Genomic DNA, 21,628 nt, shown 5'->3' on the forward strand with positions numbered 1-21,628 from the left:
TGAGAAAAGTTGATTAAACAGTAATATTATCAACTTCCTGCAAATATTCCTGACCTTTGACAAGTTAGCAACAGCTTGTCATACAATCAAAATTTTGAACAATTAAATTGTAAACAGTGAAATTCTCGGTATTCAATATCAGTTTCACTCTTTGTTTAGAGAATGGAGACGTAACACGGACTGATCTTTATGGTAAGACAGGAATATATTAAATTAAGAAGCAAATACATGAAGTAAGAGTGATCTAATTTGTTTTAAAAAGCAATTTATTTTTTTAATTAGCATGAATTAGAAATTTAATCAAAATCAGCAAAATGCATGAATGAGTAGCTAGCCTCATAATGCTCATCATTTTATGGAGCAGTGTAATACTGATAGTCATATAACGAATAGTCAATATATAATTCAACAACTGTAAGCGTATCTGTGACGCAGCGAGACTACTGGCGTTCGCGAGAGCGTAAAATTTGTCATGCCTGGAACCTTTGTGCGTATGCAAGCTTACAAGTTGAATTCAGTATTTTCAGATAGCGGCTAAATTTTGCCGTTTTATTTTGTAGTTTTATTGATGATATTAACAGAGAAATCATCGAAGTTTTTGTAAGGCTTAGTGACAATGATTAACTGACATTTCCTCGTGAAATAATCGTGAATTATACGATCTTTCGCTTCTTTTCGTTGTTGAAAGGGATTCAATCATGTTTCACCGTTGTTCATCACCGTTTAACAACTCGCGTCGGTAGCGTCTGCGCAGTTTACTTCGCCGGGCAGCTAAAACTGCCCTCGCGAAAGTAAACCACGCAGACGCACGTGCCGCATCATTGTTAAACGGTGATGAACAACGGTGAAACATGATTGAATCCCTAAATGATTGACTATCATGGAAGACTGATTGCCGCAGTCTATAAATCGTCATGTCATGATCATGCCATGTTCTAGGTATGCCAGGTGAATTTAAATTTGCCATCAAACCGCGTCATTTTATATATCAAATTAAAGCCCTTGAGTAAAGAAAGCCAAAACTGAAAACCTTTTGTCATAGCACTTTCCGTGGCAAAGTTACATCTTTTCAATATCGCCTTTCATCAAAAAGATTCTGCTAGCAAAATTCCCCAAAACAGCATTACGGGGTGTTTCTAGATCTTAGTCTCATGATGATAGCAGCTTTTTTAATGGAACTGCTATCAAAATCCTCTAAAATTCCATGTGTGAGTGTCTCATCACCATAAAAAATCATATATTTGGGTCAAGTGAAGTATAGAAAACATATTTATGTAGGTTTCCTTGACCGACCTGTTCTTGAAAAAAATTGAAATTTCTATGTAAATATGTATTGTGTTGTGTTTGGTCCTCGGTCTAGGCGAATTTCGCTGACTAGCAAATGTGTTAACTAAGGTTTGCCTGGCATACATGTACCTACATGTTGAAAGTTAGTTCACCACGTAAACTTGTATGGCTCAAAATTTGGACCGCTCGCCATTAAGTTTACTGATTTCCGTGTTTTGAAATTTGTTGACGTTTTAATGATCCCCGATTTCCGGTCAATTATTTTAGCTGTGTCACGTCACGTGCATGACGCTGGTGGGATACGAGTTGGCACCTCTTACTTAGGAGCAAAATTTGGGCGCCTAAATTTATAAAGTTAGGCCTGAGCCATTGCACAGTGTCAACACCCTGTATTATAAATATTTTTTCCATACAGCTCAATACTCCGTTGAAATCAATATTCTATTATTTACACAGATAAAGAAAGTTTACATGCATTGTGTTATAGGGCTTGCACCTGGAATTTAACTGACTGGGCTAAACTTGTTCCTTTATACCTATAAAGTAGAATTGTAATTCTCAAAATTAAATATATTACAATTTTTACATTGGATTTCAAAATCTTTACATAAAAAATGCAGTAAAAGATATCCACAGCAAGCTGCAAGGCCCGCTAATTAGTGTACTGCTTTTCGAGTGAGTGTACTGGAAACAAAACCCTGGTTTTACCTGAAAACAAATCGATTTTCTTGTAATAGAAACATCATATGGGGTACTAGAGCATGCACAAATCGTAATAATGTGTAGAATATAGAAACTCTGTGTGTATCTCATACATGTATGATAGTCATGGTATGCTTAGCCTGAGTCGCTCGGCTTATCTCGAACAAAATCGCGATGCGTAGCTGTTGAAAAACGAGAGGAGTCGCTGTACTATCACGGCAATTTTTGACACGAAGATATAGGGATGATGATGATGTGCATTGGCTCCTCAATCAGTTTTGGCACCGTACAGCACTGGCAACAGGCAGTGCAATTTTCTGATTGCCAGGATATTCGTGTATTGTAAAATTTACCGTAACCTTAATACAATAATAATTTTAAATATAGTGAGGGTGGTCTAAAGGATAAGATCGGCATTAGCCCTTCAACTCCCAGACCTAGAACTCTGGCCATAGTTACCGTTATTCTTTTACTATATTAAGGCCAGAGGCACAAGTTGTCCATACATACATAAACAACATTTAATAGGGCGCCTTTCCAACTTGATCAAAGCGCCGTAAACACAAAGCAATAACAAAAACAGAGTCAATATGATGGATAAAAATGAGACTTCAACACCTTCTTGAAACTAGGCAGTGTGCATGCCTCCCTGATGGTTCTTGGGAGGCTGTTCCAGAGTGTGGGTGCGAAACATAAAATGATTTATCTCCAATGCGATTTTTCCCGACATGAGCGGTGAGAAGAGTAGTATCAGAAGAAGAACGTGTCATAGGTCCTGTAGCAGGTTTGAGTTTATGAGTGAGAAAGTTTGTGAGATAAACTGGTGCATTACCCTGAAGACATTTAAAAACATACATGCATATCTTGAATTTGATGCGCTCCCGTATGGGCAGCCAGTGTAGTGTGTCCAGGAGAGGTGATGGGCTATCACGTCTGTCAGCACAGAAAATAAGTTTAGCGGCTTTGTTTAGGAGAGATTGTAAACGGTCCAGGTCCTTTGATTTGGCTCCATACAGGAGTGCATTGCCATAGTCCAGGCGTGAGAGAATGAGACAGCGAACGACATGATGTTTTGTGTCCTGATCAAGATATTTAGCGATGCGACGGATGTTCCGTAAGTGAAAGTTGACAGAAGAAATAAGACTGTTGATGTGCTTAGTCATGGACATATGATCGTCGAAAATCATCCCCAGATTGCGCACCGAAGTGCTGGGCATAATCCGTTCATTACCAACTTTGAGTTCAACAGGAGATAGTTTGTTCAGTCCTTGGGTGGTTCCAGCAATGAAAAATTCAGTTTTACTGTGATTGAGTCTTAATTTATTCACAGTCATCCAATTGCTGAGTTCAGTGATACACAATTCAAGTTTTGATAGAGCAGTATGACATGCTTCTGGTATTCTAGGGTCAAGCGAAATATACAATTGAGTGTCATCAGCATAAACATGGAAACTAAGTCCATGCTTACGTATGATATTACCAACAGGAGATGTGTATAAAATAAAACCCAATGGGCCCAGTACAGAGCCTTGGGGGACCCCAGTGTCCAGTTTATGCATATGAGAGTAAACACCGTCTATCTGAACTTGGTACACACGACTCTCTAAATAGGATCTCATCCATTGGAGAGCCTTACCAGAAATCCCAAAATTGCTTTCAAGATGTTGCAATAACAAAACATGATCAATAGTATCGAATGCTGCAGACAGGTCAAGCATCACAAGAAAAACAACTTCTCGCCTGTCTACAGCATTCAAGATATCACTCTGCACTTTGAGGAGAGCAGTTTCGGTGCTCCTATTGGAAACATAAGCGGATTGATACAACTCAATAAGATTGTTCTGACACAAGTATTCCTTGAGCTGATTGCTGGCAACTTTCTCAATTATTTTGGACATGAAGCTGATGTTAGACACAGGCCGATAATTGGAAAATTCATTAGAGTCCAGGGATGGTTTTTAAGTATTGGAGTGATAAGAGCACAACCCATGGATCTGGGAAAAATAGCGGATGAAAGGGAACTATTAATGACATGAGTAATAAACGGAAGGAATACATTTAAATGCTCTTTCACTAACCAAGTTGGTACACAGTCGAGTTTACAGGTTTTTGACGGTGAACCAGTTATCAACTTACACACTTCCTGTTCAGAAACTTGACTGAATTGGTCAAATCTACTCCTACACATATTAATATCATCATAATCATTGCTCACACTATTATCACTACTATGAGTTTCCTCATCAAGACTTTGACGGATTTTGAGAACCTTGTTCCTGAAAAAGGTGACAAACTTGTCACACATCACTTCTGTTGAGAAACCAGTAGGCAAACGTTTGATGTTTTTGTTCAATAGAGTATTTACAGTCTGGAAAACTCCCTTAATATTACTAGCATTCAACTTGACCTTATAGTACTCTGTTTTTGCCATATCAATAAGTTGGTTTACAAGGGTTTTCTGATTAACATACATCTTTTTGTCTTCCGGAGAATAACTCTTTCTCCACCTTCTTTCATATTTTCTACGCAAACGCCTTTGATCATTTATGGAGTTATTGTACCAGGGGTATCTCGGCCTTATAGTGCGAGATTTACTTTCTTCAGGAGCATGACTGTCTAAAACAGATAACATCTTACTATTGAATTGATCTATGAGCGTATCCAGAGAAATACTAAGATTGATACTTTCAAGTTCTTGAGCAACATCATTGCTATACAAAGTATGATCAATGGCCTTAAAATTACGAACAGTAACAGTTTTCTTTGTCAACATTGGTTTCTTGCAGTTCATGACACAATGAACTGTGTAATGATAAATAGTTGCGTTAGACAAATGATCGTCTTGAACCCAGCAGGATCTGACAATGTTGTCATCAAGTCTAGAAATTACTAGATCCAAAATATGACCATAGGAGTGGGTAGGGGAAATAACATGCTGATGGAAACCACTAGTATCAAGACTAGATAAAAAGCGTTTGACTTCAGGTTTGTATGGCATATCAACATGGATGTTAAAGTCCCCAATGATAACCACCTTTCTGGGCATTAACGCAACTTCACTAATGAAACTTTCAAACTCATTGAGAAATGTTGACTGAAGGAAACCATTCTCTTTTGAGGGTGGTGGTCTATAGATCACTATGTATTGGACACCATTTATTGGGTCAGCAATACTGGCATATTCAAAGGTAGTATAATCATAATCAAGATTTACAATTTGAACATTCATTGACTGTTTGTGAATAAAGGCAATGCCACCATGATCACTTGTTCCTCGCGGAAAATTCAAGAAGTCATAGCTGGGTGGTGTGCACTCGCCTATCACAACACTATCATTAATATTCAACATTAATGTCCAACTTTGTTTTGTCAGCATGGAATGGAACACTAACTTCACTAAGTTCTAAGGACAATATAAGTATTCAATACTCATGAATCTTGTAGCACAAATTCACTTACAAATTTCAGGTCCCATGTATCCTTTCCTACATTTTAAACATCAACTGATTCCATTTAAGTTTAAAAATGCCTGCTTGGTAATGAGATATTTTGAAAAGAAATACGGACCTATGAACTCTATGGCACTAGCAATTATCCTATTTTTTATACAATGTATAATTACAAACTTCTAGAAAGTGACTAAGAATTGTGATCGCTTTTGCAGAAAAGCAATTCATACATGTACACATGATCAGTGTACAAAATCAGATTTGCATACTGACTTTATGCACACAATTTGATGTTTTGCAAAAGTGATTGGGTATAGACTGATAGACTGTCAACATTCAATTTTGTTTAATTTTTGGTTCCATACTGAAATACTGGCATCTAATTTTAAACAAGTATTTTTAATATATTTCATTCTAATAGTGAACCTCATGAATCATGGAATCAAGACTGGACATTGGATTCTATTTTCTCAATCTTGTGTATTGCTTGACGGTGTTCTTGGTAAGTAGTTTTTGTATTTAAGTATACAGGCCTCAAAATAAGGTGGGTCTTAGGTCAAATGCCCTTTAAAATATATGCAAGGGGAACTGGATTTCTTTATTCTTAGAGGACCCCCCCCAATTGTGTATGCAACAGATGCAACTTCATGACATTAGAAAGACCTGGCCTACAAACATTGTGTCTTATTTTGAAACCTGTTTAATCAGGCATGAGAATATCCAGTCAAAACACTGGAACCAGACTTTTGTGATGTCAAAATTCCCACAATTTTATTTATTTTCAGCCCATTTTTAGGTGTTTTTGTAAAATATTAGAGCTTTTCCAGCTTTTTGTAACAATTTCCAGACTTTTTCATGAAAGTGTATTCTCATGCCTGTTAATACATTATGTTATACCCAAATCAGTCAAGTAAAATCAATTTTCATATTTTCATTTGTTATTCTTAGCAATCTTTCTTTCAATGAAATGCAACTTACAGGCTACAGCTGTATGATTCATGATTATACCAGTAATAAAAAAAAGAATTTGAATATTTCTGTTGTCCAATGTCCATAATCATTTTGAGCTTTTATTAACTCATTTGACTTAACTGTGGGCCAGTTGTTAAAAAAAGTTAAGCTCAAACACTGGCATTTTATAATAAGTTTTGATATTGACATTTTTATTGCACCAGGCAAATGCTGGGGAAGATTATCCAGGATTTTCTCATCCTGTTGCCAGCTCTGATAATGGCAGAACTCAACTAAATCAAATACAAGACTACAGTCGTCATCCTCATTATGGACAATGCTGGACTAGTGCTCTTGCCAGATTGCATGAAGGTAATGTTTTTTCAATCATTGTTTTACAATTGTTTAAAACAGACTGTCTAAGTATTATAATGTTCACACAATTGATTGTTTTGGCCTTTCAACAATTTTGGCATTTAATGTGAAACTGAAACTGTTTTATATTTGCTGAAATTGATGATGTGAAAGAAATTACCATTTGCAGAGATAATTTGAATGCCCATTCAGTGATTTGCTCATCGAGAGGATCGTAAATATCATCAAATTTCAGATTTTGGCACCTTTGTTACTGTCATTGATGTGCTAACATAGCCTGCTAGTGGTTAAGCTGAAAGCCATGGTTGGTTGGTTGGTTGGTTTGGAAATTCCGCCTCTGTAAACAGGCGCACCGCATTAAAGCGTAAGTTAAGGTACATCTAACATCTGTTTCCCACCACCACTAGCTGATAGCACAAATGATGATTCTATTGATAAAGTTCAATGAAGCACTCTCCCGCCACCACACATGTATCCAATGCAAAAAAAAATATATACAGCTCTCAGTGCAGCTCATGCAAAAAGGTTCATGCCACAGCAAGCAAAGAATCACTGTATATATGCCACAATATATACAGCACAGTTTCTAATGCCACAATATATACATGCATAAAGCAGCTCGCGATAAATGCCACAAAAATGCCACATGCCACATACTGAAAAAATTGTAGTGAAACAAGGTCAGTAGCAGTTGGCACATGATTGCGTTAACTGATGCAGAATCTATCTCACAAAAATATTGAGCAAGGATGCTCTCTTCATGTGAAGACTGAAGCACATAATTCTGGATATCGGTTCTATATCCTCATACAAAGTTGAGAGCGGAGGCTGAATCTCCAGGCTGGACAACGATCCATGTGTGCAGTCGAGTATAATCCGTAGAAGGATCTCTTGGTTTCTGATGAGAGTCTCGGCTGTTTTGCAAGAGTATATTCTTTGAAGCAGGCGGAAAACCCTTCCGATGTGGTAACGGCGAGTATTCTCGAGACTACTGCAGCCTAATATGAAGTGACCTCTGTCTTCAGGTCCATCATTGCAGATAGTACATGTTGGGTCCACTTCAAATTGATTGAACTTAGCACGATTCGCCTGAAGAACATAAGATCCAGTGAGCAGTCTAGCTTTAACTGCCGCCATTTCAATTTCCGACAGTTCCCAGATAGTGTTCCCCATACAGGATGGACTGCACCAGTGGAGAAAGTAGCTGTGTTGAGATACTTCAAAGAACACTTTGTTCCAGCCTCGTCTCTACTCTGCTCATCCCAGTACCTGTTGATTGTTGTAGTCACATGAGTTTTCCATTATAGACAATAGAAGACATTTTAACCAATCTGTAATTTCTCTACTTACACTGTAGTAGAGAAATTAGCTATGTGCACTTTAATAGATTTGAAAGTTTGACATATTAATCTGGTAGATAAGAGCACTGATAATAAGCCCATTCACCATTGTAACTTCCGGTTTTTGAGAGCAGTTTTGGGACACTTTGACCTCTGACATATCAGGGAATTTGCAGTAATTATTATTAATTTATTTATTATTGTCATAATGAATATCATTAGAAATACTTAAATATTTTATTTATTCAATAATGATTTTTGGGTGTGTTTTCATTATTGTAAAACATTTTAGATTATGTTTTGTACGCTCAAAAACCAATTTTTCTGAATTTTCCCATAGATTAGAGCTCGAGGGCAAAGTATCCCAAAACTGCAAATACTGTCCCACAATGCATTGCATTACTTCCAATGCTAATTTGGTTTATTGTACTTGTTATGCAGGTTGCAAACAGTTAACAGAAGAAGAACAAGGCAGGATGGCCTTATCATTTGCTAACTGTCATCTGGAGAAAGCAGGTTTTACTACATATCACTGTACAGAGGATCAGAATCTGACAACATGCTTACAGCAGATGAAAGGAAACATTATTGCCTTCAATGCATACACAGAGTTCTTCACTCATACTCAAGATATTTGCTTCTTCCTTCAAAGTCAGGTATGTGTGTGGTAACTGGGACTGGGTTTTTAGAAATAAAAGATAGGATTTGTTTGTTGTAGTATCAATCATCATATCATAGAGGATAGGCAGCAGTTCTGTGCATAGCTATAATGAAATAATTAAGTTTCTATAAATGAGTTATTTTTAATTATTTTAAACGCAATCACCAATCAACTTCAAACTTGGTATGGTGATAGGATATGGTTGCCTCATATGGTGTATAGTTTTGTGGGAGCCACCTTAATTACGAACCCCGTAATTCTAGTTAATTATTGCAATCTGTCAAAACTAAAAAGTATTATAGTGGAAATTTCAATTGAATGAACACAGCCTGACATAGCGTGATTTTTTGCGTACGATGTGCGATGTACGCCAGCGTGTGCGACTGTGCGTGAGTAATGCGGAAGCGATTCCAACCATGCCAACGTACTTGTGATTGGTTAGTATTGTATCCAAGGTTGTGCGTTCATGTTGTAGTTTGTCATACGAGATATATGATCGCGATTGGATCGAGTACAACTGTTGAAAGCTGTGTTCATTCCCACTCTAGTCTTATGAACAGTCCGATATGTTATGCATCAGTGTTCCATATATTTTGATATACTGAAGACTGATATTCTGTCACAATATGCCATTGGTATACATGTACAATGTAATATCAATCATGTTGAAAAGTAAGATCATGTTGAAATTATGCTTTATAATTTCATTGAATAGATTCATCAGGTTTGTTCAGTAAATAAACATTTGTTTGTTTGAAAAAAGCAAGTGAACTTGTTTGCCAGGAAAGTGGATCAGATGACCATATCAGTCATACCTGTTGAAGTCCTCCGATGTGTAAGAAGAAATATTGTAGTGAGTAAAAATTCACTTGGTTTTGTCAAACAAAAATCCAAATATGGTATTTATAATGTTTTACAGGTATGGCATGAGCGTACTGAAAATACTGTATCTAGGTTAGCCCAGAGTTCAGAAGATGTTGCAGAGCAGCTTGATTTTAGCAGCAAACTTCAAGAAGAGATGATACAGAAGCAGAGTAGCTCTTTGGAACAGCAGGAAGAAATCATAAAGAATGGGGCTTATCTGAAAGAAGCATTGAAATCATCTACCAAAGATATGAAAGATGTGTTTGCTGAAGTGAAACAGAATACAGAGGTATGTCCGGAGAAAGATGTGCTTAAATTATGTTATAAAGAAGTCGTAATCATTGCAGTAATACCAATAATGACTGTGATTGATAACACATTCCAGACAATAAATTGTCTGATGTTCATAAATTTGCAGTTGTCCAACATGTTCTCATTGTGCAGAAACAAATACAGGTGTAATACATGCGATTAGATGGGAAGGCCACTCCATGGCATTGCAATCACAGTTTTCTCAAGCAAAATGTTAAATAGAGATTTTCGACCCTCACTTCTATTGCAATACATGTATGTCCATAATAATTTGGATTATTCATTATCACTTACAAAATTCTTGCATTGTATTGATGAAATGCAACATTCTAATCAACATGTTACCAATACACTTTCCCTTGCAGAACCAGAGAGCACAATTAGATGCAACCTTTGACCGTGTAACCCAGATCCAGCGAGTTATCTTGGGAGAGTTTACTTGGTTTAACTCCTTTTTCTTCTTTGCTGGAGCTATATTAATCTGCTATTTGGTGACATCTACTCCTCGTACCAGTGGCGCTAGACTCATTATGTTTGGTGTGTTAGCTGTGGATTGCTGTGTGGAGAGGATGATATTCAGTGCCTCTGACAAGAATGACCAAGTAAATCATTTTTGTTAAATTAGTGACAAATATGAATAGATAATATTTGTAAATAATTGGAAGCAAAATTGGAAGGAAGGAAGAAGATGTAGAGAAAAATTGTTTTCTGCACCCTGGTTTTGAACCACTGATCCCCTAGGGTGTGAAGGACAACACAAGGGATAGTAAGCCACGAGTGTGAAAATTGCCTGACCAACAATTTTGTGTGTATATGGGATTTCAGATCATTGTGCAATCTGAGCACATGGGATACTTGGGCTTCCTTTCCTGTTGGATTGGAGGGAGTAAGGTTTAAGAGACATAGAAATAGATTTGATAATTTATAATCAGAATTCTATTCGCAGAATTACACTACATACATGTGTTGGAATTAAATTAATCACACATTTATACAAACATGCTGAAAGATTTTGGGATCCCCTCACCAAATGGACTGAACTGGATCAGGATGGAGCTATTTAATTGGATGAAATAGAAATTGGTATTTTTCATATTCTAAAAATATAGTGTGGATATAAAGTAAGATTAAACCCATAGGCAGCTGTTGTAGGATTTGTATTAATGAATTCATAAAAGTATTAATAATTTTTTCTCTTTTGTTTTCAGGAGCTGTTATACTACAGAATGTGGATCTGTCGTCAAGTGTTTTGCTTTATTGCAGCCCTAGTGTTAATCATAATTGCCTATCGCTACAAAGACTTAGCACATCTTAATTATCAATTACTCCTGGATATAAAGAGACAAAATTCAGAACTCAGGCATAAGCTAGGTAAGATTATACATCATATCATTTTATTTCTGACATCAGCTTTGCAATCATAATTTTTGTGTGTGTCAAAATTGTGGTATCCTTAATGAAAGAGAGAACAGCATTTGGTGTATAGATTACAAGGAGGGATTATGAGCTTTATTCTGTGATCTTTTGTTAATAGTAGGGGGGTCACGCCATGCAACATTCGCTGTCGCCACAGTGCACACACGAGAAATACGAAATAGACCCAGAAAATACTCATTTTAAAATCGCTGGTAAAAAAAATTGGTTTAACCTAGAAAGCTTATCTTTTTGATATCAACTCACCAATAAAGGAGCCTAATATTCTACATTTTTGTAACATTACAGGGGCTATAGAACTGTTTTTATGCTGATCAAACTTCAGGTAACTTTCTTGAAAATATAACTTGCTCGCCGTATACGCTATACACGGCTAAGCAGGCAGCTTCTATTTTCTGCACAGCAAATTCAGCAACATTGCCTCGTGTTTTGGTTCACCCGACTGTGTGGCAAAGGTCAATATTACACAGATTTGTAGTGTTTCTAGAGAGGAGGGTGTAAGCTTTATGTACATATTTTTCTTTAAATGCTACGATATCGGAATCGAAAGTTATGATTTAATAAAAAGTTTAGTCCATATTAAATATATCTTCCCAAGAAAAATAAAATATCATTTTTATATCTTTTTGAAGCTTAAAATGTTCTTTTTAAAAAAAAAATATTTGTATATTTTAAAAACACTGTCCTCATGGTCGGGTTTTTCCACTAACTCATGACATGTGTGAAAGCATGTGCAGCCAGCAGCAGTGATGTTGTGAATACACACTGGCAGCTGGGCTCCCCACAGTGCATAATGGACGCTCGCCTGCACTACAACGGGTATTCAATTGAATGGGCCAATCAATTATACAATAAAAATTCCTTTAAAAGGAATAGGGTGGGCAAATGAAAAATTGTCAAGAGAAATGAAAGAATGAGTAAGTCAAGTTCACAATTAAAAACAGGGAAAATATGACACAACATCGATTTCCAATAGGGAATAACATAAAGCGTATAAACAAAGTTAAAAGTTTTTTAACTTTATACGTTTATCGTTTGTTATGCCCCCATTGGAGGTTGTGTCATATTGTCCCTGATTTTAATCTGATCTATTGCTTATCCTTTGTTCTCTGCTGGTCAGTTGGAACAGATTTTCCCTGTTTTTATATTAACCCTTCACATCATAACACAAGGCGTTTTATGTTAACATTTTATATAAAACATGATAAAACTTTTGTAGATAATCGTTATTTAAAACATTTTCGTAATCATACCTAGAGTCTTTTTTTAATCATCAGCTAGAAAGACTTCTGCTCATCTTCTCTGGTGAGACAACAGTACTGGGGTATCTTTCCATATCAGAGTTTAAAAATCTGTCATATCAATTTCCTCAATATGTTGTATTGCAACTTATGAGGGGAAATGTTTGATTTTACAATATTTCGATATTATTTTTTAACTTTGTAACTTTATTATGATTAACATAACTGTATTTCAAAGCGTCAAACTATATCATTATTTTGTCCCAACAAAAATAATCCAGGGAATAAAATATTCATTCATATGTTTATTTATTTTATTCAACCTGGGCCATTTCTACTGGTGCACATGCATTCTAATAATTTGTCTATAATACCTTATACAAGCATCAGCAACCACTATTTGTCACAAGATTTGAAAAGTAAATAGCCTATGTACACACTGAACACAATGCACATACAAGCTGTATTTAATTACACACTGAAGCTGTCAGTATAAAATGATATATATGACCTTCACGATGCTATTAATTTAGCCCAAAGATTAGGAAAACTAGCAAAACTGGTGAACTGGTACTGTTCAAATAAAAACATCTGCAAATCTTGCTGCAATTTCCAAATAGTATTTCTATTACTTAAATAATTATTTTTGTTATTTCTTTTAATACAAACACATTACTGCCTATGACGAATCGTATTACTTACATATCAAAATCAAGTAATAATTACAAAACTCGCCGTAAACTATCACCTCTGTTGGGTGTTTGGGATATAACCGGCACAAATATTTTCTCAACACTGCGGCATGTGAAAAAGTAGGTCAATAGTCAGAGAATACAGGGTGGGTGCGGCACGCCGCACCCACCCAAAAAGGGGCTATGTTTATCACGCAAATTAAACACTTTTATTTGGTATTTAATTATTTTAAAATAACAGGACAAGTCTTAACATTATTTATTTATTGAAACTAAGGTGTAATTATTTTAAATTATTTTAACATTAGATTTTAATTACCATTTAATATTTTATTTTATTATTTTAGTTTAGTTTGGACAAAGGTGTAATTATTTTAAATTATTTTAACATCAGATTTTAATTACCATTTAATATTTTATTTTATTATTTTAGTTTAGTTTGGACTAAAATATAATAATTTAGGTCTACTTGTTTGGTTTTTTTTAAAGATGTTATACATGTAACCAAATTTTTTTTTATTGAAACAAATGTGAATGTTATTTTAACATTAGATTTTGTTTAGAAAATTCAATATTTATTTATCTTAGTTACTTACTGGGGGGGGGGGGCTGCTTACTATTTTTTTGGAAAGTTTTTAAATTAATTGGAATAATTTTTTATAGACCTTATATGTACTTGAGATACCAGTTTTCCAAATTTATTCTGGATTTTTTGAATTTTATCAATTCCAAGTAAAATTCTGAATATTTTAAATATTTAAAAAAAATTCCGATTAACAGTTGGTATAAAGTTTGGGGGAAAATATTACCAAAAAATTACAAAAGGGACCCCGAGCAGTGAGGCGCTGCTATGGTTGCTACACTCCCTATGGCTCACTGTTGTCCATATTATTTTCAGAATTTTTTTGGCTAGTCACTGACATCTCTGCAGCTCTGTTTAAGATTTACAGAGTTTTAAAACACCTGATATACTAGTATAGACCTATTTTATTCATAACATGAACTGTGAGACTCAAATTGCTCCTCTGTGAACTCATTGACAATATTGAAAATATTTTCATTGAAAATAATTGACACAAGACAAATTGGATAATCCATGTTAGGTACATATTTTATTTCTGAACTTTAATGTATTGATGCTGTTCATCCCTTTACGGTCTTGATGTCTTTCCATACTGCTTATACTGCCATGTTGCATAATTATGCAAATAAGGTTAATTTTCTAATTGTATCAACAATTTCTACTATTTCCAAAAAAGATACAGTGGTTTTGACTCCAGAAATGAAAAGAGCACCCCCAAAAACCCTAATATAGGGGGTTTATGGCTTATTAAGCTTTGGAAAGGGTCAAATTTGCATTCGCATGTATAATTAGCTGTACTTAGTCATTTTTCGCATGCGCTGATTAACGACGGACATTGATTTTTTACTTTTTTCCCATTTTTGGAGTCATTTTTTTTTAAAACTAAAGCAAATAATATGCCTTTTGATATTTCATTGCCTTAATATTAAGTTATATAGCAGCTTCAAATGAAAATGGGATATTAGAAATACATAATTATGAATTTTTACCTCGTTAAAGTTGCTATCTCGTGAAATTCAGGCGATTTTAACCAAATTGTGGTGAAAAACGGCCATTTTCCGGACACTTGAAATCGTCATAACTCGAAAACGATTTGTCAGAATTGAACCATTTAAATTGCAATCTTCTTCTTTTTGCAAGATCATTCAAATAAGCTTAAAATCAATTAAATATGTTAGTGATGAAAAAATGGTGTGACCCCCCTATTAATAGTCTTACACCATGGATACACTCAAAATTGCCTGTTATTTTATGCTTTTGTAAACAGGGGTGTGAGAGGCCACAGACCAAAAAAAGAGGAAAATTACTTTATAAAAAGCTTGAAAATAAAAGAAAACACATACATGTTGGCAACAACAAAAGAGGAAATCAGCTAAAAAGAGGAACTCTCACATCCCAATTTGAAAAAGCTTTGGTTCCAACTTATTCTAAGTGCAAGAGAGCAGAGATTTAGTTCGTTTATTTTATTTATTTATTTATTTATTTATTACACTTTATCACTGGCACAGAATTACAAAAAATATATAATATTGCACATAAGTTACATCAAAAATTACACAATATTATGAAAGGAACAATATATGTTTTAAAAGTCCAGTGAATGGCTGGAGCGAACAGGTGCCAGGCACCTCTAAGACCGCCCCACCAAAACTAAAAAAGAAGGGAAGGGAAATATAAATGAAAGGGGGAAAATGCAGGTTAGGTTACATTTGCCTGCAATTTGGACAATTACAAAAAAGGTCCAAGTGCAAACAAAGTTCTGTTAGTGGAGAGACTTCTTTGGTGAATTATACAATTCTATTGGTGAGTGTTTTTCACTCAGCAGAAGCCTGTACCATGTTTACTTCATGCTCTTAGCTGTCTTGAATGAATGTCACACCTGAATGTCAGCTTTAAGGGTGTGATCAGACTTAATCCTATCAAAATAAAGATTTTGGCATTGCAAGCTAAGAAAGCTTATTTTTTGCAGAATCCGGTGAAATATGTTATGTTTAGATGTTATGAATGGAAAGGATATAGCCTCATCCCCCATGATGGTTACCACCCATAGTGTTCTATAGAAGTGAAAAGGTTTTTTGCTTCTAATATCAAAACCACTAATACAATTTAACACAAAACTTGGGAATCAGATTATTTTGGTACAGGCTTCAATGTGTGGTACTAAACACGATGTGGACAAATCTGACCACCCACCTCTAATTAATACATAAGCTTGTGTAAAATGCATGCAATCACTCACATTGCATGCAAAAAGTTAAAAGCAGTGATTTATTCTATGTGCAAAGAGATTTGCTTGCTACTGAAATACTGACATTTGAATTCAGCAAAGGTACAAAATGTACTTCTAATTTAGTAATTTGTGTAGTTAATAATCATGGCTACGTACAGCTGCTTTCTGTGTTGTTTACATCCACATCTTGTTAAATTTTATTTTTTTAAAGTTGCTATTTACCACTTTATTGCTGCTTATACCCCATGCTTGTCATCATGCTTGTCACAGACCATCCATCCTTAATGTCAGCCTTGAAGGTTTCCAGTCAGCCAATGCTAGCCATGGGTGCTCCTATGCATGCAATACGTCATCATCAAAGGCTACAGCTAGCACAGGATTCAGTAGATTCACCTGGTAGGTCTATGTGGGTCATGGTTGGGTGTACAGTAAATGTTGCGTAAGTGTTCAGAGGAGAAATATCTCTTCATCTTGTTTTATTTGGGATTTGAAGAGGGCAGCAAGTGATATTTACACAGGATAATAAACATACTTTAGTCTGCCATTTATTATTTAATGAGGGGTGTTGCTAACTTGTGCAATAGTAAATGAAAAAAAAACAGTTTTGCCATGATGTTATACCATGGAAGTAAGAGACATAGTCTACTTGCAGACTTAAAAAAAAGGAAATGTTGTTAAGAATTTATTTTCAAATTTGGATATGTAATAGGCTCCCAAGGAGAAATCTTGACTACTCCCACAGGAAGCGGGTGCAACTGTACTGTAATAAATGATGGTATACTCATTCAAATAGTGTATCTACTTACTTACTTACATTTAAGTTAAATGTACAGAGAAATTGTTTACTCAGGACATCTTTCCTTGCGCATTTACTAATGTTATGTTTGTTTTGGTGGATTTGCTGTGGGTTTTTTTAATGCACTCATGGTAAAGTAGGTGGAATGTTTTATGCTTCTTTACTGCCACATAGCTATTATTGCCTTTTCACCAATTTCCACATATTTTGCTCAAAATCTGCATCAGTCTAACATAATGATTGAAAGATACAACAGATACTTTGTTTTTATAACTTAGTTTACTCTGTTGTGTTTACTTGTTTATTAACTTATCCCATTGATCAATAATCTTGGATGACCAATTTAATTAATTACCATAATTACAGAACCATTAGCACTTGGTGGTATATACAGCTCTGACGAAGGAGTATATAGTGACAATGAAGACCGTACCTATCGTCCAGAGTTAACCTACCTACCAGAGCAAGATAATGATACCGAATCAGTAGAAAGCTTCATTACAGCAGACCCTTCTAGTCGTGTAGGCAGCAGACAGCCTAGTAGGGTAGCTACTCCAACACCTAATAACATATCAGCAGAAAGTACTTCAACTACTTCTAACGAGACAGAGTTAGGGAGTAGTGGGCTGTTAAATACATCTATATTTAATGCATCTGGTGAGTATATCAATCGTGTATACTCGCTATGAATATGACTTTTAGACCAGACCAGCCCCTTCACATTCTCAACAACTAAACACCTCCCTTCCCAAAACAAACTGGAATTACCCCGGCGACAACTCTCTAGTCCAAAGGTTCACTAGTCCGAAGGTTCGCTAGGCCGAACACGTAAATTTACCATTCGGTAGTCCAAATTCTGAAAAAGGTGGCTAGTCCGAATATCGGGTTCTCTAGTCCGAATATAGATAAGGATCGCTAACCTTAACCCCTAACCCTAACCCTACACCCTAACACTAACCTAGAGTCCGAAGTTTTCCGTTTTACGGAAAACAGAAAAAAAATCACGGAATCGGAGGTACAACACAGTTGTGTGTGTCAATTTTTATGATAAAAAATACTGTTTAATAATACCAAAATAAAGGTATATTACCAAAGCATGAACCCCCAATCCATCCAAACATCAATGGATTTTAGAAAACGGTAAACTTTGGACTCTACACTAACCCTTATTCTATATTCGGATTAGCGACCCTTCAGGCTAGAGTCTTAGAGAACATTTGGACTAGTGACCCTTCGGACTAGAGAGAAGTCACAATTATCCCCTCCTCCCCGTGTACTGGAGAGGTATCTTTCATTTGTTGACTTTGGGATTAACAACAAAACAATAGAAGTGATATTTTTATAAGGGGAAATACAGTGCAATGAGTACACACACAAACAAATAGGGGAATGAATTCTTGCCTGGCATAATATGTTATGTTTGGTATACGAAGTACTTAAGTTTTTATTGAAATGATTGAAACTAGAACACAACTTGAAAGCAAGGAATGAGCCACTGGTGCTTAATGTGAAAGTGTACTACAGATCTAAGGTTAATAATAGGTTATTCCTCCTTTTTGCCATTTTATGAGTACCAATTGATTTGTGTGCACCACATGCGTTGGACACTATGTGCAGAGCGCAGCTGTTATCGTGCATTGCCATGGTGTTTTGCGTTAAGGATCAAATGCTGAAGGCACCAAAAGACCTGTATTTACAAGATGGCGAACATGTGACATCACATCGATTACCTCTATTTCTGGATATAAAGCGGACTCATCGTTGGACAAGTTTGGAACTGTCCCAAATTAGTCTGACAGCAAACTGCCTAAAAACTTACTCATTGTTATAAACTCCCATCGTAAAAGCCTATCCCACAATTTGATTTACAACCATGTTTTTTTCAGCATTTATGGCCCCAGCTACTGGTGATAGTAGTACAAGTAGTACAAAAAGGAAAAGAGGACGGCCAAAAGGAAGTAGAAACAGGTCTTCAAGAGAGTCTACACCAATGGATGTAAGTGTGTTGTTTGATACAAATAAGGCCATCTTAATTTATTAGTTTGTCCTGGGCATTTCGTGATCTACAATTGAGATTTTTATACCACTGTAAACCTCTGCTACAGAGTGTTAATGTACAAAAATTTTCTTGCAGATTAATTTGTTTAGCAAAAATATTGTGAAATTCGAATTACGTTCTGGTACGCTAGACCAAAATTATTACAACACATTGTCTATGGGGCAGCGTAATACACATAATCATGCATAACTTGCAAATGCAAAATCGGAATCAACTGAAATTTTGGGAATAAGCTTTTTTTGTGGGTATCTACTGAAAAATGTCATAAAAAGAGGATGATAGGATAAGGAATTACTCCTGTAAATCGTCAGATTCTTGCGTGTTATTCCCGCTGAATTGAGTTAATTTTATTTTTTTACGCTATTATTTTTGTCCAAAATCCACCACACAAAAATCTCATGTCTGACATCGTCAGGCATAAAAATAGCCTTATTCATAAATTTTCATAAAAATCTTCATCTTGGAGACAGTGAAACTATGCGTACCTATTCCTCTGCATAAAAAAAAAAAAAAGTTGGTCCCACAGTTTGATAAAAAAATTAAAGTGAAAAAAATATATACAAAACCACCGCATTCTGCATTAGGTTTTCAACTTGGGAAGGGCTTTGAGACAAATTATTAAATTAAGATTGCCCAATGGCTTACTACATGTACTCTGAATTTGAAGGTTTGCCACTATTTATGACAGACTCCCATTTGTCAATTGTAAAATAAATTTGAAGAGAGAGAGAGAGTACTAGTTTTGTTTTCATAATCATGTTGAAACTTGTAACCAATTTTAGGGAAACTTAAGATTAATTTTGTTTCACACTAGAGGAGAGCATTTAAACCAATAAAAATGACAGGGTATTTGGCATGGAAGTGTGTTAAGGCAAAGGAATGTACTATTTTCTAGCATAATTGTTGGCTTTTTTTTAAATTTTAATTTTTTAAATATTTTTTTGTTTTAAAAGAATAATATTTTTGAGCATATTTTGTCTTTATTGCCTTTACAGAGAAGCTTTACTCCATCATACAACTTACGAACCAGACGAAATGTGTATTCACCAAATCCATTGCTTGATGTAGAAGATGTTAGAACATTTGTTAAGCATGTGGAGGCATTCCAGGAAAGGAACTTTATGGTGCATAGTGTAGAGTCTGTGAGATCACCCTCAACAACCAATAGAACAGTGAGAAGGAAAGCCAGAGGATCAACATCAGCAGCTACACCTGGGTTTTTCTCATCTGATGATGAGATGTGAAACAGATCTGTTTGGCATTTGATTTCAAATGTTGTATTTGAAAAATAAAAGATGTTGCAGTGCAAAACCAAGGTCAGAACAAGGGCTCCCTGCACACAACAGAACTAACTGGAAAGTAGGAACTCTGCTGTGACAAGTGGGACTGGAGTTCCCATGGACATGTCTGCAGCTGGTGTCTTTATTGTTTTTGCCTATTTGCATGCCTGAGAGAGGTGCCCACTTCGTCCACTGGAGCAAAGTGGGGGTTTGCAACCAATAAGGCAACTCCAATCAAACTACCCCCAATGTGTTATAAAAGTTTGTTCAGCGTATAATTGGTGAAAAAAACATAACATTGTGTATCGATATAGAATGGCGTGCACGCAGTTGGGCGCAGCACTTACGATATTTGCGTGTTGCATAATGCATGGCCGGTACTCGCTTATGTGAATTTACGTGAGCGTAAGTTGGGACCTTATTGATGTACACAGTGACAAAAACCAAATAATTTTCGCCAATTATAAGCCAGGTTAGAATTGCTATGCTATTAAAATAATGCATTATGCTTGAGAAGGTCACATTATTGTTAATTGTCTTGATATAGTTGATATGGGAGGAATATTGATGATGCTAGTCATTGATTGATACCTGGTTGTTTGATATATAGCCCATATGGCCTACTCGAGACATTGGGTGCAGTCACTTCGCGATGCATCGCAAGCTACAAATGCACCGCTTTTGATCTCGCATGTATCATACATGGAAGCTACTGTCTCAAGAAAGACGAATGAACTACCGTAAAACCTCGATAGTTAGCATATGTGCTTACTATCGAGCGCTTTTAAAACATGCAAACATGAAGAGCCCCATCCACAAAAGTGTAAAAGGTTTTGAACAAAGCATCGATACACATAGTAATATACAAACAAGTAAACTTGCAAATGTGTGTCTCAACCCCATTAGCTCAGTTGGTAAAGCACGGGACTTTGGTACAATTTCATGTTTTCAAAAGCGCTCGATAGTAAGCACATTATGCTAACTATCAAGTTTTTATGGTATATTCTCACAACTCTCTTACGGCTCACACAAAGTGGAAGAAGGGAACACTTTATTGAAGGAAAGGATATCACTATGGGAGACAAATGTAGTTGAGACACTTCAGCTTTCAAATGAATTTTTGTACTTTTTAACTTCCAGAAGGTGTGACTTTCTTATGTGAGTCTTACAGTTTTTACTAACCTTGTAAACTTTTCCTACCCATCATTGATGTTGCATATTTTCCAGGCCTTTATGAGAAACACTGATCGGGAGAATAGACATCATATGTATGCTTACTGTTAATCAAAGTGTTCCACACTTTGTCCACCAATGATTGTAATATATATTTGTCCACCAATGATTGTAATATATATTTGTACTTGTTTTGTAT

The 21,628-nt window shown here is 35.7% G+C and overlaps 2 protein-coding genes across 2 annotated transcripts; one reads left to right on the forward strand and one right to left on the reverse strand.

Annotated features, from left to right (window-relative positions):
* Positions 1–74: 74 nt before the first annotated feature.
* Positions 75–21,324, forward strand: LOC140147315 (uncharacterized). The gene is made up of 11 exons (XM_072169093.1): positions 75–192; positions 5,860–5,940; positions 6,614–6,761; positions 8,546–8,760; positions 9,685–9,918; positions 10,307–10,543; positions 11,150–11,312; positions 16,392–16,517; positions 17,284–17,574; positions 18,804–18,913; positions 19,972–21,324. Exons 2-11 carry the CDS (start codon positions 5,875–5,877, stop codon positions 20,218–20,220), a joined length of 1,839 nt encoding a protein of 612 aa, XP_072025194.1. The 5' UTR covers positions 75–192; positions 5,860–5,874; the 3' UTR covers positions 20,221–21,324.
* On the reverse strand, positions 1,769–5,338 carry LOC140147314 (uncharacterized). Its single transcript, XM_072169092.1, has 3 exons — positions 4,068–5,338; positions 2,845–3,786; positions 1,769–1,823 (listed from the first exon to the last, which is right to left on the reverse strand). The coding sequence occupies exons 1-3, from the start codon at positions 5,336–5,338 to the stop codon at positions 1,769–1,771; spliced, it is 2,268 nt and encodes a 755-aa protein (XP_072025193.1).
* Positions 21,325–21,628: the final 304 nt, after the last annotated feature.

The sequence above is a fragment of the Amphiura filiformis genome, chromosome 3 (assembly GCF_039555335.1).
Source record: "Amphiura filiformis chromosome 3, Afil_fr2py, whole genome shotgun sequence".
Classification (NCBI taxonomy): Eukaryota; Metazoa; Echinodermata; class Ophiuroidea; order Amphilepidida; family Amphiuridae; genus Amphiura; species Amphiura filiformis.